We start from the raw sequence: 22,602 nt of genomic DNA, 5'->3' as shown, positions 1-22,602 counted from the left end.
TAAATGTGTAAATGGCTTTACCTGCCTTGAAGTATATTTTGGAGGCTCATCTACTAAATTATGAGATGGCTATGATCGATGCATCATGTGCAATTAATATGTTGTTAAGCATTTGTTCTTAGTTTAAGTGATTTAGTTGTTTATATTTCAAATGGCAACTTGAAGGTGAGCTTTCTGACCCCTAACTCTTTAACAGGGCTTCATTTGCTAAACGCTGAGCAAATCAGGGTAGCATTTTTGACAAATATCAGCATCATTTTGCTTAGCGTTTGTTTGTTTTGTGCATAATCCATATCCTTTAAACAAATTAAACCGCCTGAAGTGGGAATACTTATTTCAATGATACAGCAGCAACACAAATTGAGCTGTGAGAGATCATACAGAAGCCAATCTGTAAATAGAGCAGTATTCATTGACGAGAGACAGTTAGCCAGTTAGGTATCTAGAAGTTAATTAATTGAGGAGGAGTTAGAGACGTTCTGGAGTCTTTCTCTGTGAGAGGTTATAAGTCTATAACCTTACCCGATTGGAAACTACAAAATTGAAGTCGCGTGAAAGCTTATCTAATACTGTCTTGCCAATACCGTTAGAAATTATGACCAGTAGAGTACAGTCATAATTGAACCACTTCGAAACTAATATATGTCTGATCCCAATGATCCCTCTTGATATCTTTTTTGTTGCGAGGCAGCTGTTACAATGATTTAAGGGACTCAGGTTGTCTAGTTCTAACTTCATTGTCAACTCCAATATCCCATAAGAATTTTGGTCATGGATTTTCTTCTTTCCACTCCTTTACCTCCCATTGCAATAAGTTTAGCAGTCATGTTCCTTTTAGGAGTAATATTTATGCAAAAGAAGAACAAGAGATACCCTCCAGTTGCCGGAACCCTCTTCCACCAACTGAAATACCGCCGCAAGTTGCACCATTATATGACAGAGCTTGCATGCAAGTACAGAACTTACAGGATGCTTGGCTTTTTTAGATACACAGTCTACACGGCAGATCCTGTAAATGTCGAATACGTGCTCAAAACAAATGTTGCTAACTATGGCAAGGTACAAAAGCTTTCATTTTTATTTCAATATATGAAAATCCATAGGAATATGCTAAAAATAATTGATCAAGAGGCTTAAGTTTGTACACCATTTCTTTGTAGGGATATTACCTGCATAGCATTCTGTATGATGTGTTGGGCGATGGGATCTTTTCTGTGGATGGGGACAAATGGAGGCATCAGAGGAAGGCATCAAGCTCGCAATTCTCAACCAAAGTACTTAGAGACTTCAGCAGTGAAATCTTCAAGACCAATGCAGTCAAACTTGCTAGCATAATTCATGAAGCTGCAACCTGCGGCAAATCAATAGAGATGCAAGTGAGTTGCAATAGACAAGAGTAAATGTAGCACTGTATGTCTGTATGTTCAGATTTCTTGATTTTTTTTTTTTTAATGTTGAATATCAGTCTATGAATTAATGATCTTCGTTCTGTTGGAAGGTTTTGTTTTTGCAATCGACCTTGGATTCAATCGTCAAGATTCTACTTGGTATCGATCTAGATACCATGTCTGCAACAAACAATGAAGGTATCCGGTTTGCCAATGCTCTTGCTTATGCAAGCGGATCTATCATTTATCGTGTTGGTGATGTCTTTTGGAGGATCAAACGGTTCTTAAACATTGGTACGGAAGCAGCGATAAGAAAAAATATGAAAGTGTTGGATGACTTTATATACAATTTAATCGACATAAAGATTGAAAAACTCCATAAGTCAGAAGAACAATACGAGCAACCTGTGAGTTACGTACCTTCCTTTCTACTCTAGATTGAAATAACATAGTATTAATTGATTTGATGTTACTGATATTGTGAGGTTAAATCACAGTTGAAGAGAAGAGACTTTATCTCCAAACTATTGGAAGCTAAAGAGACTGATCCAAAATACTTGAGAGACATGGTCTTCAGTTTTATTGCTGCGGGCAAAGACACAACTACTTCTGCTCTTTCATGGTTTATTTATATGATGTGTAAGCATCTTGATATACAAGATAAGATTGCACAGGAAGTTAGAGAAGCAACAGGTCTGAATATTACTTCAAGCGCTGATGAAGTTGCAGCCAACCTTACTGAAGAAGCCCTTAGCAAAATGCAATATCTCCATGCTGTTTTGTATGAGACACTCAGACTTTATCCTACAGTTCCAATGGTAACTTAAACATCTAGGATAAATGTCATATACGTGAACTGAATTTTACGTTTCTTAATTTGTTCTTCTTGATTTGAATCTCTCTTTACATTACTTCTAATTAATTAATTAATAATGTTGATGTTCTTATTTGTTCATAGAATGCGAGGGTTTGTTTTTCGGATGATACCTGGCCAGATGGACATAGTGTGAGAAAAGGAGAAATGATCGTATACCAACCTTATTCAATGGGCCGGATGAAGCATATATGGGGTGATGATGCAGAAGAGTTCCGGCCAGAGAGATGGCTTGACGGAAATGGCAATTTCAAAGAAGAAAGCCCTTTCAAATTCATAGCCTTCAATGTAATATATGAAGAACACCAAGCTAATATTTTCTTGATACGGTTGCTTAGTTATAGAAGTTCTGATGATATAGTTATGATGCAGGCCGGTCCAAGAATTTGTCTAGGAAAGGATTATAGTTATCTGCAAATGAAGATATTCTGTGCTGTGCTTTTAACCAAGTACATATTCAAGCTCACTGACGAGACAAAAGTGGTGGAATACAGGACGATGGTCACGCTCGATATCAAGAGACTTCATGTTCATGCCTTTCTAAGAGTTTGAGCATTGCAAGAAAGTTGTATCAGATGTTAGTCTCATATTTGAAACATTAAACTTGTGATCAACAACTTCTTGTTGATGAGCCTTTTCCATAAGTAAAATCAAGGTATATGCATCATTTGGCATTACAATAAATCAATAAGTGATAATGGATTTCATTAAGTGTATTTAATTATATATGATTATATGAACACTGCAGATAAGTATATGCAGTACTTAAGTGTATATCTGGTTTGAGCTGATTCAGTTGGTGTGTATATAAGTAGCATCAACGGATGACAATTTAGAGAGATCAATTTCCAAATACTCACAAGGTTACCGTGTCAAAATCAGTTACTTGTTACATATCACACAAAACTTACTGATAAAAAATCAAGTTAGCATAAACATGACCATTAATTGTAAATTCCCTTGCGAAGGTTCGACACGACACGAACGCTACCTGATATCGATGCCTTTTAGACTACAAAACTGAAAATTTGATGAGAATTGGAAGCTGCAAATAAAGGACTGTCGCGCTCTCAAATTAATTTACACAACCCCTTGAAAACTCTGGAGTCTAGCATTTGAGAACATATATATGTGGTTGTCCTAAATTCATGATCATCTTCAATATCCCATAAGCATATATTTTGGTCATGGATTTTCTTTCCAGCCTGCCTTTAGCTAAGATAGCAATAAGTTTACCGGTACTTGTTCTTTTAGCAGTATTTTTGTGGCCGGAGAAGAACAAGAGATACCCTCCTCTTGCCGGAACCGTCTTACACCAACTGATCAACTTCCACAGGGTGCACCATTACATGACTGAGCTTGCCTACAAATACAAAACTTACAGAATGCTTAGCTTGTTCAGAATTATTGTTTACACTGCAGATCCTGCAAATGTGGAATACGTGTTCAAAACAAACTTTGCGAACTATAGCAAGGTATGTTATATATTAACCCCAAAGGCCAGACATGCAATATCACTATTTGAAAGAAAATTAGGAATATAGATGCCCAATTATAAAATGATCGATCATAAAGCTTAAGTCGACCATTTCCTTTTAGGGATTGTACCTGCATGAAATTCTGTCTGATTATATGGGAGATGGGATCTTTGCTGTGGATGGGGACAAATGGATGCATCAGAGGAAGGCATCAAGCTCTCAGTTCTCAACCAAAGTACTCAGGGACTTCAGCAGTGAAATCTTCAAAACAAATGGATTGAAACTGGCTGGCAAAATTCATCAAGCTGCAAACTGTAGCAAATCAATAGATATCCAAGTAAGTTTGCCATGTCTCACAGTATCAGAGATCACATACTACAGATATTGCACTTTAGGTAGGTTGTATATTCTGTTTGTCTAGCGTGCATATAAATTAATTACTTTATGTTCCTTTTGGTGGAAGGATTTGTTTATGAAATCAACCTTGGATTCAATCGTCATGATTCTACTTGGTTTCGATCTAGACACCTTGTCTGGAACAAACAATGAAGAAAGTATCCAGTTTTCAAATGCTTCTGATGAATCAAATGGAGCTACCCTTTATCGTGTTTTTGATATCTTCTGGAAGATTAAACGGTTCTTGAACATTGGATCCGAAGCAATGATAAAAGAAAACATAAAAGTGGTGGATAAATTTGTATACAATCTAATCAACAGGAAGATTGAAACACTTCAAAATTCAGAAGATGATGAGTTACCTGTGAGTTTTTACCTTCCTTTCTGTTCTAAATTTCATTGATATTCTATTGGTTGCTTCAACTAATGTTATTGATGATATGTTGAGGTTTGATGGCAGTTAAAGAAAAGTGACTTTATCTCTAGACTCATTGAAACTAGGGAGACTGATCCAAAGTACTTGAGAGACATGGTCTTCAATTTTATTGCTGCCGGCAAAGACACAACTACATCTGCTCTTTCATGGTTTATTTATATGATGTGCAAGCATCTTGATATACAAGATAAGATTGCACAGGAAATTAGAGAAGCAACAGGCCTGAATAATACTTCAAGCCCTGATGAACTTGCAGCCAACCTTACTAAAGAAGCCCTTAGCAAAATGCAATATCTCCATGCTGCTTTGAATGAGACACTCAGACTCTATCCTGCAGTTCCAATGGTAACTTAAACATCTTTGATAAATATCATACATGAATTAAAAGTTACGATTCTTAGCTGGTGTATTACTTCTTATTTAATAATTTAAGCCTCTTATTTGATCATAGATAGCTAGGGGTTGTTTTTCTGATGATACTTGGCCAGATGGACATAGTGTGAGAAAAGGAGAACTAGTGATAATCCAACCTTATTCAATGGGCCGGATGAAGTTCATATGGGGCGATGATGCAGAAGAGTTCCGGCCAGAGAGATGGCTTGACGGAAATGGCAATTTCAAGGAAGAAAGCCCTTTCAAATTCATAGCCTTCAATGTAATAAATTAAGAAAACCAAGCTCATCTTTTTTGATAAGGTTGCTTAGTTATGAGAGTACTGACGGTATAGTTATAATGCAGGCCGGTTCAAGAATTTGTCTGGGAAGGGATTATAGCTATCTCCAAATGAAGATATTCACTGCTGTGCTTTTCAGCAAATACATATTCAAGCTCACTCACGAGACAAAAGTGGTGAATTACAAGACGATGATCACGCTCGAAATCGATGGAGGTCTTCATGTTCATGCCTTTCCAAGAGTTTGAGCATGCAAGAATTAATATTTATCAGAAGTTCTGTTTTTATATCATTCACTTGCCAATCAATGTTAATCTCTGGAGTAGAGGCTGCTAGCCTCTTCAACCAACAGAGACCTAGCTAGATAAGCAAATTTTTCATTCTAATAGAATCAACAAAGTTCATCAAAGCACCGATCTTTAAAACCCAATTGAAAACCCAATTCACCAAAATCACAAAGCAAGCAAATTGCAGGGCGTAGTTTGAAGGTACGTGGTAGTACCTGAGACCTTTCACGTTGAAGGTGACGGCGACGGAGCCCTTTTTGGTGATATAACGGCCACGCGGAGCTGCCGCCGGAATCGCCGCGTTTCCGCCTTTTCTGCTGCCACGGCGGCTTCCCAATTTGTGAGAGAACTCAGCTCGTTACGCGCTTTATTTCTGCGGAGTGCTCGACACTAGGGACGAAAAGTCATAATGACCCCCACATATCTGATTTATTTACGGATACGTTTTTTCACGTTTCCGGCCGTCTCCAGCAGTTTCCGGCCATATTCTCGTATGGATATTAGACTCATGGTGGTGATAGGGAGATTGATATGGCTGTGATTCTCTCATGGAATCATGGTTTGTTGCTGGTAAAGGTTAAGGAGAAGGGTTTTACTGGGAATGTAAAATTTTGTAGTGATCAATAGATCATGTTTTACTAAGTTTTACGTACAGATAACAGAAGATTGAGTTTTTTGGTTTGGTAAAGATGGATTCAGCAGGAGAAAGCAAACGCTTTTCAGTTGATCGTTCTGAGATTTGGTGTGGTGTGAGTGTAGGTGGTTAGTGTGACTGGATGATCGAGCTTAGGAGGTAGTCATTACTCATTAGTAAAGATGTTTTCAGGAATCAAAGTTGTATATATACTCTGTTCATTTTCTTTCTGGATTTAGCTTGATCTGCATTGATTTTATTGTTTCTGAGATGGGTCTGATGAGCTCATTCAGTTGGTGTATAAGTGTATACGTACTCTTGTCTAAGAACCACTGAAATCCTCTGTTTGTTTCTTGAGAAAATGGGATTATTCATGTATTCATCGAAAAAAGAAATAAGGTCAGGGCTTCTTCCCTATCGTAATTTCGACATAGTACTCCACTTCTCAGATATCAGAATCATTTTGCTTGGCGTCTGCATTTAGGCATGGCCAAGCCTTGAAGTATCATTGTGGAACAATGTGGTACAAAAGAAAAGAAATATGTAAAATCGAATGATGACAATTTGTTGTAAAGATATCAATTTCAAATACTCACAAGGTTATCGTGTCAAAATCAGTTACCTTGTTACATATCACACAAAACGTATTGTACTGATCAAAATAAAGGTAGCACAAAGGTGACTACTGCAAATTCCCTTGCGAAGGTTCACTACGACACGAACCTTACCTGATATCAATGAACTTGAAAGTTGAAACTATAAAACTGAGAGTCTGATGAGAAGTTGGCCAATTTGATCTACTGGGAGATGTAGCAAATCAATGTAGTTATCCATCGTTCTCAATTTGATCTTCTCATGCAGCATGTCTAGTTCTAAGTCCATCATCTTCTTCAATATCCCATAAGTATATTGGTGATGGATTTTCTTACCACTCTGCCTATAGCTCCTGCAGCAACAAGTTTAGCGGTACTTGTTCTGTTAGTGGTGTTTTTGTGGCCGGAGAAGAACAAGAGATACACTCCTATAGCCGGAACTGTCTTACACCAACTGATCAACTTCCACAGGGTGCACCATTACATGACTGAGCTTGCATGCAAATACAAAACTTTCAGGATGCTTGGCTTCTTAAGAACTGTGGTTTACACTGCAGATCCTGCAAATGTGGAATATGTGTACAAAACAAACTTTGCTAACTATGGAAAGGTATGTGTACAAAACAAAATTAGGAATACGTCCCATTCTAAAATGATTGATCAAGAGGCTTAAGTGTTGACCATTTCTTTGTAGGGAGTGTACCTGCATGACATTCTGTCTGATTCTTTGGGCGATGGGATCTTCGCTGTGGATGGGGACAAATGGCTGCATCAGAGGAAGACATCAAGCTCTCAGTTCTCAACCAAAGTACTTAGGGACTTCAGCAGTGAAATCTTCAAAACAAACGGACTGAAACTTGCTGGCATAATTCATCAAGCTGCAAACTGTAACAAATCAATTGATATCCAAGTAAGTTTGCAATGTCTCAGAGATCATATACTACATATTGCAGTGTACATTGTATATTTTGTTTGCCTTGCAGATAGATTCATTACTTGTTGTTACTTTTGTTGGAATAAGGATTTGTTTATGAAATCAACCTTGGATTCAATCGTCAAAATTCTACTTGGTTTCGATCTAGACACCTTGTCAGGAACAAACAATGATGAAAGTATCCGGTTTTCAAATGCTGCTGATGATTCAAATGGAGCTACCCTTTATCGTGTTTTTGATATCTTCTGGAAGATCAAACGGTTCTTGAACATTGGTTCAGAAGCAATGATAAGAGAAAATATAAAAGTGGTGGATCAATTTATATACAAACTAATCAACAGAAAGATTGAAACACTCCAAAATTCAGAAGATGATGAGCTACCTGTGAGTTACGTACGTACCTTTAATTCCGTTCTGTTCAAATTTTAGTTGATATTGTATTGGTTGCTTCACTTAATGTTACTGATATATTGAGGCTTAAGATGAGACAGGTAAAGAAAAGAGACTTTATCTCTAGACTTATTGAAACTAGAGAGACTGATCCAAAGTACTTGAGAGACATGGTCCTTAGTTTTATTGCTGCTGGCAAAGACACAACTGGTTCTGCTCTTTCATGGTTTTTCTATATGATGTGCAAGCATCCCAAAATACAAGAAAAAATTGCACAGGAAGTTAGAGAAGCAACAGGTCTGAATAATACTTCAAGCGCTGATGAAGTTGCAGCCAAACTTACTGAAGAAGCCCTTAACAAAATGCAATACCTCCATGCAGCCTTGACCGAGACACTCAGACTCTATCCTGCAGTTCCAATGGTAATCTAACAAATCAGATAAATGTCACACCTCGAATGTTAAGAATTTTCGCAGTTTATGTTACATAATCAGTTTTGGTTTTTGCATTCGTTCATAGAATTCGAAGGTTTGTTTCTCTGATGATACCTGGCCAGATGGAACTAGTGTCAACAAAGGGCAAGGGGTAATGTTTCTACCTTATGCAATGGGCCGGATGGCGTTTATATGGGGAGATGATGCAAAAGAGTTCCGGCCAGAGAGATGGCTCGACGAAAATGGCATTTTCCGAGAAGAGAATCCTTTCAAATTCTTGGCCTTCAATGTAACTAAGCTAGTGTTTACTTGACAAGGTTGCTTAATTTTGGGAATTACGTACTAATGACATTTGATATCATGCAGGCTGGACCAAGGATTTGTCTCGGAAAAGATTACGGTTATATCCAGATGAAAATATTTGCTGCCATACTTCTAAGCAGCTACATATTCACTCTCGATGACAAGAACGATGTTCTGAAATACAAGACAATGATCACGCTCTATATCAGTAATGGTCTTCATGTTCTTGCCTCTCCAAGAGTGTAAGCGTGCAAGAAAGTTGTATTAGACTATTACAGGTTTTGTTTTAAACATCTATCACTGTGTTACACCACCAAGCAGTTGTGATGAAAGTGGTTAATAGAGTAGTAATGAACTTTAAGCATGCATCCTTTTCTACCACTAATGATTAAGAAAGAATGATTAAAGCTAAGCACTGTGTTAATTAAACAAGCAAAAAGGATACTAGGTATGCATAATGCATAATCATTCAAAAGCATGCACCAGCAAAGTATAGTAATAGATAATGTCATTGATCACCAGTATAATAAACCCCCCATACTTAAATTTTGCTTTCATACCTGTTTGTCCCAGATTCTAAAACCATTAAACAGAACTTGGAATTTTTCCACGATCCATATTTTGCTTAGAAAATGGTCCAATCAAGCCGTGTAAGGCAAGCAAATTACACCAGAGTTCACGTTGAATTAAAGCTAATGATCAGAGACTTATACTAAGAAAATTAAGGTAAGTTAAAGTAACTCAATAAAACCAGTTTAATCTCCTGTCATATACGCAATAACTCAGAGGCCTCTCAAATATGTTGGCCACAAACTAGCTAGTAGGAGTTGTGACTCGTACTCTTAACATGGGGGTTCATACTAAGCAGTTCGACCAACTTTACAATATCATGTGGTTAGACAAAATCTTAATTTATTTGTATGTTAATAATACAGTGAAATTTCACTGAAAAACCTATATAATTTCTCGATGTAAAATGACTTGAGGAAAAGAAAATCCCTGTACGTATGATGATTGAGATAGTTAGTCGTGTGACCTTTAATCACATCAATCCATTTCTAAATACGTATGATGACTGAGATCTAAACTAATATTATTCGAGTTAACACTCGTCATCTTTCCAAACCTTGTATTAGTTGTTAGATCTCATGCATTCTGATTATTCTAAAATGACTAAGATGCCTCCGTGTTTAGGATCTTTAGTAGAAAATGGTTAGCATTCAATTTAGGAGTTGACAAAACCTTTGAAAACAGTCCCATCTGGGTTTGTTTATAGGCTAAATTTCAGATTGGAACCACGAATAGGAAACATGGTTGGGACTTGGAAGATGCACATTGCCACATTTTGAGTCAACCAGAAATTGTGCTGGTTCATCATGTGTTTGATGAGATGCCATTTGATGGATTACGATATATATGTTTCTTAACGAATTTCCATAAATAATATTTGATTAAAAATATTTGGACTGGTTGATTATGATGCAAGAATGACACACTATTCGAGCAATTAAAAATGTAAATTTTCAGGTAAATTTTAGTTTAGGGGGAAACCTTAATTAGTTCCTAATACAAATTTATGTAAGAATGATCGACATGCATTCAATACAAAAATCCTAAATTATGCAAGTTTGGTAATTTCCATGACATACTTTAACTATGCCAAATTATTTTGTGTACAACTTAATTCGTATTGTAGTCATCATATCTACCCATAACATTTAATTCTAATAAGGTTCTATGATTCTTCTGCCTTAAACTCATGCATATTATAGCTTTCTAAATATGATGGAAAAAAAAAAAAACACTCATGCACAATATTCTAATTAAAAAACGTTAGACGTTAGTTGGACGGACAACCGGTGACTAACGCCTAGACGGGTTAATCAAAAAATTAATCAGGTAGACAAAAACGATAAAGCACCGTCTAACGCCTAACAGAGATTAATCAACTATAGGCCAGAGATTTTTAGAACATTGCTCATGCATATACATGTAAAATCAAAACAATTTTGTAGATCAAACCCCATAGATAACTACATTTTGTCGGCAGCTACAGTTACCCATCACCAACCAGAGACCAAAAGGGCCCAAAACTCTCCATCGATCCAGCTTCCCCATATATAGCCAAATCCCCATCGTCATCTATCTACGCGCCAAATTAGCTGTGCGTAATTCAATTCATGGTATGAATTCAAAAACGACGGCGTTCCCTTCCAGGTGTTCCCCCTCCCGTAATCACCGCACCTCTCACGCCTTCGCATGTGCCCTTCACCGGCTCGAACCCTCCCCTCCCATTAACTCACAACCAGCCACATTTCGAACCCCATCGAACCACACCGGTGCTGAATGTCTTACCCAATCGTCACGTTAACGATACGTAGCGTCAAACAAGAGTTTTTTTTTTCTTTTGGACGAAATAAGTGTTTGTGATGATCAGTCTACAATGGTGACAGATTCTTTGAGCAAGAAAAATGGGAATTAGGGGAGAATATCTAGCAAGGTTAAACAGACTTGGACTAATCTTTTACCAACAGTAACAAAGCTAGTTCAACGACACTAACAGCCACGTGCCACTTCTCTACAAGCAACCGCTCTGTCGGTTCTTCCATAATCCCACCGCCCACGTGGCGTGTCCTCAGCTCCCCTTTCGGAGTTTCAGTCCTCAAAAACCAAAACCCCACCTTTGCTCTCCGCCCACCCCGATAAAAACAACCACCACCACTTCCCCACATCCCTCTCTCTTTTTCTCTCCCACCATTTCTCCGGTCAATCATCTCGCCGGAATGCTATCCATTCCGGCACAGCCGTCCCCGGAGCTCCAGCAAAAGCGGCCCAAAAGCCCAGACCCGCTCAACTTACTCACCTCACTAAAGCAGCTCATCCACCACCCAAGAACATGGCTCCTCATGGCCATTCTCTCCCTCCAAGTCATCCTCCTCTTCACTCTCACCACCCGCTCCTTCTCCTCCCGCCAAGACCTCTCTCCGCCGTACACCCCCCTTTCCGGGTCAACAACACCACAACCCGAACCCGAATGCTCCTCGGGTCGGGTCTTCGTCTACGACCTCCCTAAGTCCCTCAACCTTGAAATCCTCCAAAACTGCGACAACCTCAACCCCTGGAGCTCCCGCTGTGACGCTTTGGCGAACGACGGGTTCGGCCAGCCGGCGACCGGGATCGCCGGAGTCGTGCCGGAGAGTCTTGCGCCGGCGTGGTACTGGACGGACCAGTTCGTAACGGAGGTGATCTTCCACAACCGGATCATGCACCACAAGTGCCGGGTCCACGACCCGGAAAACGCCACCGCGTTTTACATCCCCTTCTACGTCGGACTCGCCGTCGGGAAGTACCTCTGGTCCAACTCCTCCACCGCCCAGGACCGCGATTTTCACTGCGAGACGATGCTGAGCTGGCTCCAAACACAGCCTTACTACAGGAGATCCGACGGCTGGGATCACTTCCTCACCATGGGCCGGATCTCCTGGGACTTCCGCCGCTCACGTGACCCGGACTGGGGCTCCAGCTGCATCTACAAGCCCGGGATGCGTAACATCACGCGCCTCCTCATCGAACGCAACCCCTGGGACTACTTCGACGTCGGTGTCCCTTACCCCACGGGATTCCACCCCAGAACCGACGCTGACGTCACCGACTGGCAATCCTTCGTCAGGAGCCGTAACCGTAGCAAGCTGTTCTGTTTCGCTGGGGCGAAGCGCAGCCTTATCAGGAACGATTTCCGAGGTGTGTTGCTGAGTCAGTGTCAGAGCGAGCCGGAGTCGTGCCGGGTCGTGGACTGCGGCGGGTCGAGATGCTCGAACGGCACGTCGTTGATTCTCGAGACGTTTCTCGACTCGGACTTCTGTCTCCAGCCGAGAGGGGACAGCTTCACGCGGCGGTCGATTTTCGACTGCATGGTGGCCGGTTCGATCCCGGTTTTTTTCTGGAAAAGGACGGCTTATTTCCAGTACGAGTGGTTTTTACCGGGCGAGCCGGAGAGTTACTCGGTTTTTATAGACCGGAACTCGGTTAAAAACGGGACGGCCTCGATAAAAAACGTGCTCGCCGGTTACAGTAGGGAAGAGGTGAGGAAAATGCGGGAGAAAGTTATCGATTACATACCGAATTTTCTGTACGCGAAACCGCAGGAGGGGTTGGAGACGGTAAAAGACGCTTTTGACATTGCCCTAGAAAGAGTCTTGAGAAGGTTCGAGGAGCATGGAGAGTGGGGGTTCAAGTGGCAATGAAGGAGAAGATGAGGGTAAAATGGTAAATGAGGAAAGTAAATTATTTTATTTATTTTTTTGTTACTATAAATCGGGGGGTTTTAGATAAGGGTTTCCCATACTGCAGGGGAAAAGCTGTTATGGGCAGGATGGGAAAAGCTGTTAGCGGTTATATTGGTTACTACAGGGTTTTTTTTGTTTTGGTAAAGAAAAAAGATAGAGCAAAACTAGTACTATATTCTTAGCTGCTGTGAATTTTCATCTGTGTTGAGTCTGGGTTGGATAGGTAGTGTAGTTGTGAAGGCGACGATTCAGTGATTCAGTGCCACTACTCATGGGTGTGGTCCTTGAATTGTTGGGTTAGAATTGGGAAGGACATGGCCTATGTGATATGGACTAGTGTCTTTTCTTTCTCTTTTGTAACATGTATAGCATGCAGTGTAGAAAAATTGAATAATGAAGATAATAGATATAGAGATTTTCCCAATAAGATGAAATAAAGAATGTTATGTGTTTTGATCATCTGGGTTGTTTTGTACTATTTGGAGTATTGTGGTCGTGTAATTTCAAGTTCTGGTGTGAAGATTCTGGAGAAGATTATGCCTAGTGTTTGGTATTACTATCTGCCAGCAATCACAGGAGGAGTGGGTCAGTTGGTTGATATGCATTCAAAATGTGATTGATTTGCTATTGCTATGATAGAAGAGCTAGAGGAAACAATATAATGTGTTGCTAATAAATTTGCATACTTGGGTAGCTTGATAGTGAATATGCATCTAAATAGTGGATGTGGTGGTGCTTTTAAGATGATAAAGGAGCACAAGGGGCCAAAGTCCTTTCTTGTTGTAGGATTCTAGGGAAAAAATAAGGAGGGAAAGAAGGATAGTAAAGAAGAAAAATGAAAGGAATCTTACCATCTTTTTGTCCTACTAGTGCGAAATTGCGGTGAGTCCTACTAACGTAACTAAGCTTATAGTCGTCAAAGCAACAGAATCGGACCAAAGGGCTTTGATAATTTGATAGCCTATATCATGTGTCCGATATGGACGTTGTACTCGATTATAGTCATTGGGAGATTTGTACCGCATTTAACGTTATAAAATTTATTCGAACATCGATGTTGATGATGATATAAACTTTTTATCTACAATTTTAATGTGTAACGTTAAATCGCACAAAGTCTTAATATTAAATCATATGACGTACGTTATTCACAATATATTATCATTTCGGTATCTATTTTACACCTACTATATGTAGATTCTTATACTATTAAACATTTGACAATTTATTGAAGTTTAACATTTAATTTTACCGCCCATACAATATAAAAAGACAATAGATTTAACCGTTCAAACCATCACATTTCTCAAAGTGAGATTCAAACCTATAACCTGATGTTGTATTAGGCACCTTGACCTCGTCGTCTTGATCGCGCGCCTCAATCACACCTTTGATATCAAATGTCTTTCAGAGGTCGTCCTAAGGTGACGCCTTCCCTTGCCTTAGCCTTGAGGCGCGTTATTTTAGACATTGATGATATTGTTTAGCAATTGAGCAACACATTAAGTATGGAAGTAATATATATAGATAGGCCAAAGTGGCTCGTGGTGATGTCTTTTGGTTTGCTTTTTTTTTTCCTTCCCAAAATTCAACTACAATCTAGGTTGGCCCTATTGGCCTGCCATTTGAAACTGCTGGTCAACTGGCCCATACAAACTACATCCGCGGCAGTAAACACATAAAATGTACCAGTAACAACCTAAATAAACTTACTAAATTAGACAAGTCACCTCCATCGCTAACGCGTTGCCGATTAAAAGTGTACATAGTAGCCGATGCTGATTTTTCACCACCGGATAGATTTTAGCTGTCAGAAGCAAAACAGTTCAAATTAGACTATCAAAACACACACCACGCCTCCTTCTTCCATTGAATCAAATCTTAATCCAATAATCCATCCACATTGATATTCTTCTGTTATTTTTTCGTTTCTAATAATTCAACTAACTAACAACACCACACTCCCCCAAATCAACCTCAACTTTTCTCATCTCCGCAATTCCCGCTGATAAATACTAATACTAAAACTTACCTAAATTCAAACCAAATCACAATTATTTATAGCTCGCAAAGCCAATTAATGAAATTCTAAAGCGATGACACAGTAGCAGAATAGTACCGCGGTGTTTCCGGCCCTGAGGACGGCTGGACTTCATGAGCACCTCGAGGTCGACAAGGCCCAAAGACATGAGTCCCAGAGTGAGCCCAAGATATAAATCACTGGCCCAAATATCTCCCGCCTTTGTCTAAAAATTCGAACCCACCAAAAAAACGGAAAACAACAAAAAGAAATTCGAACCATTTCATTTCAGACTTTCAACTTCCGAAAGCAAAAACCAGAAGCTCAAATTTCTAGGGTTCCGATCTATCACCGACCCTAAATCTCTCCAAATCGGCTACCGCTTAGCGTCCGCACCTCTCCGGCGAGGGTAGCTATGTACATCAAGGAGGCGACCTTGGAAGGATTCAAGTCCTACGCGACGCGGACGGTGGTGCCGGGATTCGACCCGTTTTTCAACGCCATAACCGGGCTAAACGGGTCGGGTAAGTCCAACATTCTCGATTCGATTTGCTTCGTTCTGGGCATCACTAATTTACAGCAAGTGAGGGTCGCCAATCTGCAGGAGCTGGTGTATAAGCAAGGCCAGGCAGGAATTACTAAGGCCACCGTGTCAATAGTCTTCGACAATTCGGACCGGGCGCGCAGGGTATGAGGCCCATTCGGAGCTCACCGTCACACGGCAGGTATGTCGTTTGTGGAATTTTGATGTTGAATTTTGGGGGTTTGTGGCTTAATTGCTTTGTTTCCTTACTGTTTTTAAGTTGAATTTAAGTAATTAAGTTTGTAGTAATGTTACGAGAAGTTAGATTAATCGCAAACGGAGTTTAGTTAAGCCGATAAGTAGTTGAGATTTAGGGTTTGTTGCTATATCAGATTGTGGTTGGTGGGAGGAACAAGTACTTGATCAATGGGAAACTTGCGCAGCCGAGTCAGGTGCAGAATCTTTTTCATTCGGTGCAGCTCAATGTGAATAATCCGCATTTTCTGATTATGCAAGGCCAGATTACCAAGGTTTTGAATATTAAACCCCCCGAGATTTTGTATTTGCTTGAAGAGGCTGCTGGGATGAGAATGTATGAGACCAAAAAGGAAGCGGTTCTTAAAACACTTGAGATGAAGCAGAGTAAAGTTGATGAGATTAATAAGCTTCTTGACCATGAGGTACTGCCTGCGTTGGACAAGTTGAGGAGAGAAAGGACACAGTATATGCAGTGGGCTAATGGCAATGCTGACTTGGATCGGCTCAAGAGGTTTTGCATTGCTTATGAATATGTTCAAGCGGAGAGGATTAGGGACAGTGCAGTTTGTGAGGTGGAACAAGTGAAGGCCAAAATTTCTGAGGTTGACGATGATACCAGAAAGATGCAGGCAACAATAAAGGAAATGGAGACACAAGTGTCCAAGTTGACTGCTGAAAAGGAGGCTAGTATGGGTGGAGAAGTGAAAACTCTGTCCAACCAAGTAGACGCGCTTTCTCAAGATGTAGTGAGGGAAGTGTCTATACTGGATAATATGAAGGACAATCTTGATACTGAAAATGAAAATGCTAGAAAGGTAGTTGATATATCCTATTACTTACTGCTTTCTTTTGTATGACACCAAACTCTTTCAAGTCTGTTATGTAATCATTTGCTACATGCTTTGTCTGAAATGGTTATGGTAACATAGAATTTGCCTCTCTCTGTTGTCAGATCGCTAGCAACATTGAAGACATGAAACAATCTCTAAAAGATAGGGACTGAGCTATAAGAAATGCCAAAGAAGGAGCTGCTGATTTGAAAAAGAGAGCGGAGGAACTTTCTCATAGTCTGAATGAGTATGAGACTCAGTTCCAGGTAAATGGTGTATCTATGTGTTGCCTATACCTTGTTCATCTAAGTCACATGTTAGGCTTGGTGCGTGAGTTACTCTTGGAATGACTATGATTTTTGATTCATTAATGTTTCCAGGGTGTAATCTCTGGCAAGAGTAGTGGAAATGAGGATAAATGCCTCGAATATCAATTGGGTGATGCCAAAAGAGCTGTAGGGAGTGCTGAAACAGAACTGGAACAGTTGAAAACAAAAATTCGTCACTGTGAAAAGGAGTTGAAAGAGAAAAGTTCTCAACTAATGTCAAAGCGTGAAGAAGCTGTTGCTGTAGAGAGTGAGCTGAAGGTTAGGAAAACAGATGTTGAAAATGTTAAATTGGCACTGGAGTCTCTTCCATATAAGGAGGGCCAGATGGAAGCTTTGCAAAAGGTTAACATGCTGTCTGTTTGATCATTCTTTTTACATCTAGACAGTTTATAACTCTTAATTTGGATCCTTCTCTAAATGAATATTTTATTCAGGACCGATCATCTGAGTTGGAGTGTGTGCAGAAGTTGAAGGATGAAATGCGTAATCTTTCAGGACACTTGGGAAACGTTGACTTTTCTTATAGAGATCCTGTGAACAATTTTGATAGGTCTAAGGTCAAGGGTGTTGTTGCAAAACTTATCAAAGTGAAGGATAGCTCCACAATGACTGCCTTAGAGGTGAAAATGCATTTATTACAGATGATTTCATCTCATGACTTATAGAATGTGTATTAACTAGCATATCTTTGATTTCTAGGTCACTGCCGGTGGAAAGTTATTTAATGTTGTTGTAGACACGGAAAGTACTGGAAAACAACTTCTTCAGAATGGCAATCTTCGAAGAAGAGTAACAATCATACCAATCTTCGAAGAAGAGAAACAATCATACCCTTGAACAAAATTCAAGCTCACACAGTTCCTCCTAGGGTTTAAAATGCTGCTGCTAAATTGGTTAGTTTCCTTTGCCAATAGTTCGTCCTGCCCCAACCTCGTTTTAGGCTTTTCTTTCCTCTCAATGGGGTGGTTTGTATACTAAAAACCTTGATTCTATGATCAGGTTGGCAAAGGAAAACGCTGAACTTGCCCTTTCTTTGGTTGGCTATGATGAGCAACTGAGGGTATCTTTCGATCATAAACAAATTACAGACAATCGGAATATGATAATTGCTCACTTTACCTACTATTTAATGTTCACTGCAGAGTGCTATGGAATATGTCTTCGGTTCAACCTTTGTGTGCAAGACTACTGATGCTGCAAAGGAGGTGAGAGGTTGATTTGATTGTGCTGTAGGCTGATTGTGTAGTGTTGTCCTTTTAAACACTTGTAATCTAAACTGGAAAGTGGCATGACCCAATCTGGTTCTCTATGAATGTTTCCTAGGTTGCTTTCAACACGGAAGTTCGTACCCCTAGTGTCACTCTTGAAGGTGATATCTTTCAGCCCAGTGGTCTTTTGACTGGTGGAAGCCGCAAGTAAGCCACTATTCTTTTTCCTCCAGTTCAGATTTCATGTGCTTGTGTTGTCCTTATCATTTATCAATTCAAAGTACATATACTTCTAGCTAGTTTTCCTTCTTAAGCAATCATTTCCTGTGACAGGGGTGGGGGTGATCTGTTAAGGCAGCTTCATGAGCTGGCTGAAGCTGAGCTAAAACTCTCTGAGCATCAGTAAAAGTTGACTGAGATTGAAGCTAAGGTTGCCTATGAAATCTTATTTTCTCTCAATAAGATACTGAAATTCCATATTACACTATGCAATTGACAATTCATATTGTGGCTGTTTTACATGTCATTGGGACCTTCATTTCCATAGTAATTTCAGCAATGTATTACTATTTGCAGATAAGAGAGGTTCAGCCTCTTCACAAGAAGTTCATGGAGCTTAAACAACAGTTAGAACTTAGAACTCAAATCATATGACCTTAAATTATTTCAGGGCAGGGCTGAACAAAATGAGCATCATAAGGTTTTGTCACGTTTCTTTTCTCTTTTAGCATACTTGTGTTTACTGGTTCATTTATGACATGAATCCTAATTTTTTTTTTCTGCTATCTAGCTTGGTGAATTAGTAAAGAGGATTGAGCTAGAGCTACAAGAAGCTCATACTGCAGCCAAAGAAAAGAAACTTTTGCATGAAGATTGTGTGAATAAAGTGTCATTTCTTGAGAAATCAATCAAAGAGCTGGCTGAAAGATTTGGAAAAGAAGATCAAAGTGACAAAGCTCTACTCCAGTCAGCTTCAAAGGATCTCAAGGTAAGTTTTATTATTTTATTATTGCTGAGGTTTAATTGAACTATCGTCCGTGGCATCTAATTGAGCTTCTTTTTTTTTGGTCTGATTGAGCTTACTTTATTTGAAACAACTTGTTTGATGATGTTTGTTGTTAGATAGTGGTTCTTGTGAATCATTGGGCTGGCCTACTGAAACCACCTATCAGATTTTGGATCTCATCCTACAAAATTCAAGCTCACACTGCTCTTTGACTGATCATCGTCCCTTGGCTGTTTGTAGATTCTGGTATTCTGGAGTTTGTAATTCAAACCTCATTCTACAAAAGAGCAGATTGCAGCATAACTTATAAAGATAATATGCGACGTCTACTTACCGATTTTTCTTGTTTATCACATTTTTTTCAGTTCATTGTGGTTTCACTGAAAGAAGGCATGTTCAATAATGCTAATGTCCTTTTCCGGACAAAGTTTGTGGATGGAGTTTCAACTGTTCAAAGGACCGTTGCTAAACAAAACAAGTGATGATGGTACAACTCTAATCCCTTTACTAAATGGCCCTTTCTACTGTTTTCTTTCCATGTTTCCATGCTCATTTCAATTGTAGCTTTGCGTTGAACACAAGTTGCTTCTTTGCTATCATATCAAGTATAAATTGTTCTGATTTGTCGAACTTTTCTCTTTTGGTTCAGATGTTATACTTTACCGTGGTGAATGATCCTTTCTTGTGAAGGCTTATCTATCTTCAACGTATGTATGATAAACTTCTTGTTTGTCTACTACATGTGCTAGTTGGTTATGCAACCAATCTCCCAACTCTCATTTAGGTACAAATGTATATGTAAAACTCTCTCGACTCTTGAGTAGTTCCATGGTGGTGGCATTCCAATATTGTGCATGTTTTGAGCCCTCTGCTCAACCTGCATATATTGTAGAGCGTCGAATTTGTAAGCCAAATTTTTGAATAATTGTCGAATTTGAATGATATTGCCCATGAGCCCATCTCTCTGAAGACTATCCAATAACTATTCAAATTCACAAAAAAAGGGTGGTCCAAATACGTTTTATTGCCAAAAATGCATCTTCCAAAAATCATTTACTGAACATTTGGCACCATAAGCAATATTAGTCTCACTAAACATAGCCGTCCCCAGTTTAACAGATGAAAACATTAGATGCACATACAGTAAGTGTCAACAGTTACAATGGTAATTTCGGTGTCGGCAGGGTGAAACCTTTGTTTCATCGACTTTTAGGAAAGTGCAAGTGGCTTTCATATCTTGACTTTTTGCCAGAGGAGCAAATCCATTATTCATCTAAAGAAGAAAGGGCTTCTTGATTTTGGATTCAGATATCCTTTGATCCATGTAAGCTCTTCTTGAATCAGTTACTAATTTCATTCTGTTAATCAGTTTTATTCATGTTGGATTATCATTATGAACTGGATCCACTTACTTATTTGTGCAGTATAGCTGGAATCAGATCGATCTGCAACAAGAAAGTCTGTCATGATCATGATCTAAGAGACTTCGCTCACCTTGTGGAAGAATTAACGTTGCAAGTGTTTTAGTTGTGATCTCGCAGAAGAAATAATCAACTTTTCATGTAAGTGCATGTTTTCCGATCTTGCAAATTAAGGGAAACAAATCAAATTTAAGCACCCATTTCATTGTTTAAATTATTTTCTAGCACGCATGCATCAACTAGAATTGTACCTTAATTAACTACTAGCTTCACTTTCTGCAGTTTTCAATACCATCGATTGTACAAAAAAGAAACGATGGGGGAGGCTGTTCTTGGTGCATTCCTCCCAGTGCTGCTTGAGAAGTTGGCGGATCAAGAGATCACTGAGTACTTCGGACGCCTTAAGGGGGTCGACAAAAAGGTGCTGGAGAAATGGACTAGAACGTTGACGGCCATTAAAGCGGTGCTGATTGATGCTGAGGAGAAGCAACAAACAGAAAGTGCAGTAAAAGTGTGGCTGGATGATCTCAGAGATTTGGCTTACGATGTTCAAGATGTATTGGACATATTTGATACTAAAATGCTGAAGCGGAGGATAGAAAGACAACAAGGAAGCAAAAGCAAGTTATGGAGCTCACCTTTTAAAGCCAAGTCTAATTTCACTCTAAACTCGGCAATTAAGAAAATAAGTGATCGACTTGTGGAGATAACTACTCAAAAGATGCAGTTGGGTTTGAAGGACCAACTTGGAGTGTCTAAAAAGCCATGGAAAATGCCACCCACTACTTCTCAACCTGATGGACCTGTGATCGGAAGGGGTGAAGCAAAGAATAAGATCCTCTCTGATTTGCTTTCAAAACAAGAGAAGTATCATGTGGTTGGTATTGTCGGTACTGGAGGACTAGGAAAGACAACACTTGCTAAAGATGTATTCAACGATGCTGCAACTGGCCAGTTTTCCCCAAAAGGATGGGTATCTGTGTCAGACGACTTTGACATTGTAAGGGTGACAGCAGCCGTTTTGGAATCAGTCACGTCAGCTCCAGTTCAGGAATTCAAGGAGCTTAACTCAATTGTAGAGAAGTTAAGTAAGGAATTGGCTGGCAAGAAGTTTTTAATTGTTCTTGATGATGTCTGGGACACTTGTAGCGATGGTCAATGGAATACACTGCAGGCCTCCTTTCATGTTGGAGCAGCTGGAAGTAAGATCATCGTGACAACACGTGACGCCAATGTCGCAAAGATGATGGGAGATAGCGGCCCTTATAACCTGAAGCCGATGTCAGAAGATGATTGCTGGAGACTCTTTCAGTACCATGCACTCTTAAATAACAGACCCGAAGATGTTGAGTTGCTTAAGGAGAAAATTGTAGAAAAATGTGATGGGTTACCGTTAGCTGCAAGGACTCTTGGTGGGCTTTTGCGTTGTAAAGAAGTAGACCAATGGGAAGACATATTAGACCACAAGATGTGGACACTATCAGATCAGAACAAGAAGGATATCCTTCCAGCATTAAAACTGAGCTATCATTATCTCCCTTCGACTTTGAAACGGTGTTTCTCCTACTGTGCAATACTTCCGAATGATTATGAATTTGAGGAGATGCAATTGGTCTTTTATTGGATGGCTGAGGGCTTGATTCAGCAGCAACCAGAAGAAAACAAACAAATGGAAGATTTGGGCCGTGACAATTTTCAAGAATTGGTGTCCAGGTCATTATTTCAAAAATACAAGCAAAACAGAGTCGAAATACATAATGCATGACCTGGTTACTGATTTGGCACGTTGGGCTGCAGGAAGCTCATGTTCTAGATTGGAGGATATGCAGAATTATGACTCGCAACATAGATGTTTGCCCAAGGTTCGTCATTCATCTTACATTCCTGGTTGGTGTGACGGG

At 39.6% G+C, this 22,602-nt stretch overlaps 5 protein-coding genes and 1 pseudogene across 5 annotated transcripts in view; all 6 read left to right on the top strand.

The window, feature by feature from the left end:
- The first annotated feature begins 786 nt into the window (after window positions 1-786).
- LOC101313361 (cytochrome P450 704C1-like) lies at window positions 787-2,953 on the top strand. The gene is made up of 6 exons (XM_004308104.1): window positions 787-1,059; window positions 1,161-1,376; window positions 1,499-1,795; window positions 1,886-2,206; window positions 2,347-2,550; window positions 2,635-2,953. The coding sequence occupies exons 1-6, from the start codon at window positions 826-828 to the stop codon at window positions 2,812-2,814; spliced, it is 1,452 nt and encodes a 483-aa protein (XP_004308152.1). The 5' UTR covers window positions 787-825; the 3' UTR covers window positions 2,815-2,953.
- A 148-nt stretch (window positions 2,954-3,101) lies between these two features.
- On the top strand, window positions 3,102-5,493 carry LOC101309498 (cytochrome P450 704C1-like). The gene is made up of 6 exons (XM_004309214.1): window positions 3,102-3,737; window positions 3,862-4,077; window positions 4,204-4,500; window positions 4,597-4,917; window positions 5,024-5,227; window positions 5,311-5,493. The coding sequence occupies exons 1-6, from the start codon at window positions 3,450-3,452 to the stop codon at window positions 5,491-5,493; spliced, it is 1,509 nt and encodes a 502-aa protein (XP_004309262.1). The 5' UTR covers window positions 3,102-3,449.
- A 1,588-nt stretch (window positions 5,494-7,081) lies between these two features.
- Window positions 7,082-9,066, top strand: LOC101309206 (cytochrome P450 704C1-like). The gene is made up of 6 exons (XM_004309213.1): window positions 7,082-7,369; window positions 7,454-7,669; window positions 7,781-8,077; window positions 8,185-8,505; window positions 8,603-8,806; window positions 8,884-9,066. Exons 1-6 carry the CDS (start codon window positions 7,082-7,084, stop codon window positions 9,064-9,066), a joined length of 1,509 nt encoding a protein of 502 aa, XP_004309261.1.
- Window positions 9,067-11,530: 2,464 nt separating this feature from the next.
- On the top strand, window positions 11,531-13,564 carry LOC101312777 (xyloglucan galactosyltransferase KATAMARI1 homolog). Its single transcript, XM_004308102.1, has one exon. The coding sequence runs from the start codon at window positions 11,604-11,606 to the stop codon at window positions 13,062-13,064; it is 1,461 nt and encodes a 486-aa protein (XP_004308150.1). The 5' UTR covers window positions 11,531-11,603; the 3' UTR covers window positions 13,065-13,564.
- Window positions 13,565-15,541: 1,977 nt separating this feature from the next.
- On the top strand, window positions 15,542-19,762 carry LOC101308920 (annotated as a pseudogene).
- Window positions 19,763-20,719: 957 nt separating this feature from the next.
- Window positions 20,720-22,602, top strand: part of LOC101308627 (putative disease resistance RPP13-like protein 1-like) — a 7,246-nt gene continuing 5,363 nt past the window's right edge. The window contains exons 1-2 of the mRNA XM_004309212.1: window positions 20,720-20,842; window positions 20,984-22,414. Of these exons, the coding sequence (XP_004309260.1) occupies window positions 21,018-22,414 (1,397 nt within the window). The 5' untranslated portion in view covers window positions 20,720-20,842; window positions 20,984-21,017. The remainder of the gene's footprint in view (window positions 20,843-20,983; window positions 22,415-22,602) is intronic.

Source organism: Fragaria vesca, linkage group LG7 (genome assembly GCF_000184155.1).
Source record: "Fragaria vesca subsp. vesca linkage group LG7, FraVesHawaii_1.0, whole genome shotgun sequence".
Classification (NCBI taxonomy): domain Eukaryota; kingdom Viridiplantae; phylum Streptophyta; class Magnoliopsida; order Rosales; family Rosaceae; genus Fragaria; species Fragaria vesca.
The sequence above is the reverse complement of the archived record's forward strand: the minus strand, read 5'-3'. Positions and strand labels throughout refer to the sequence as shown.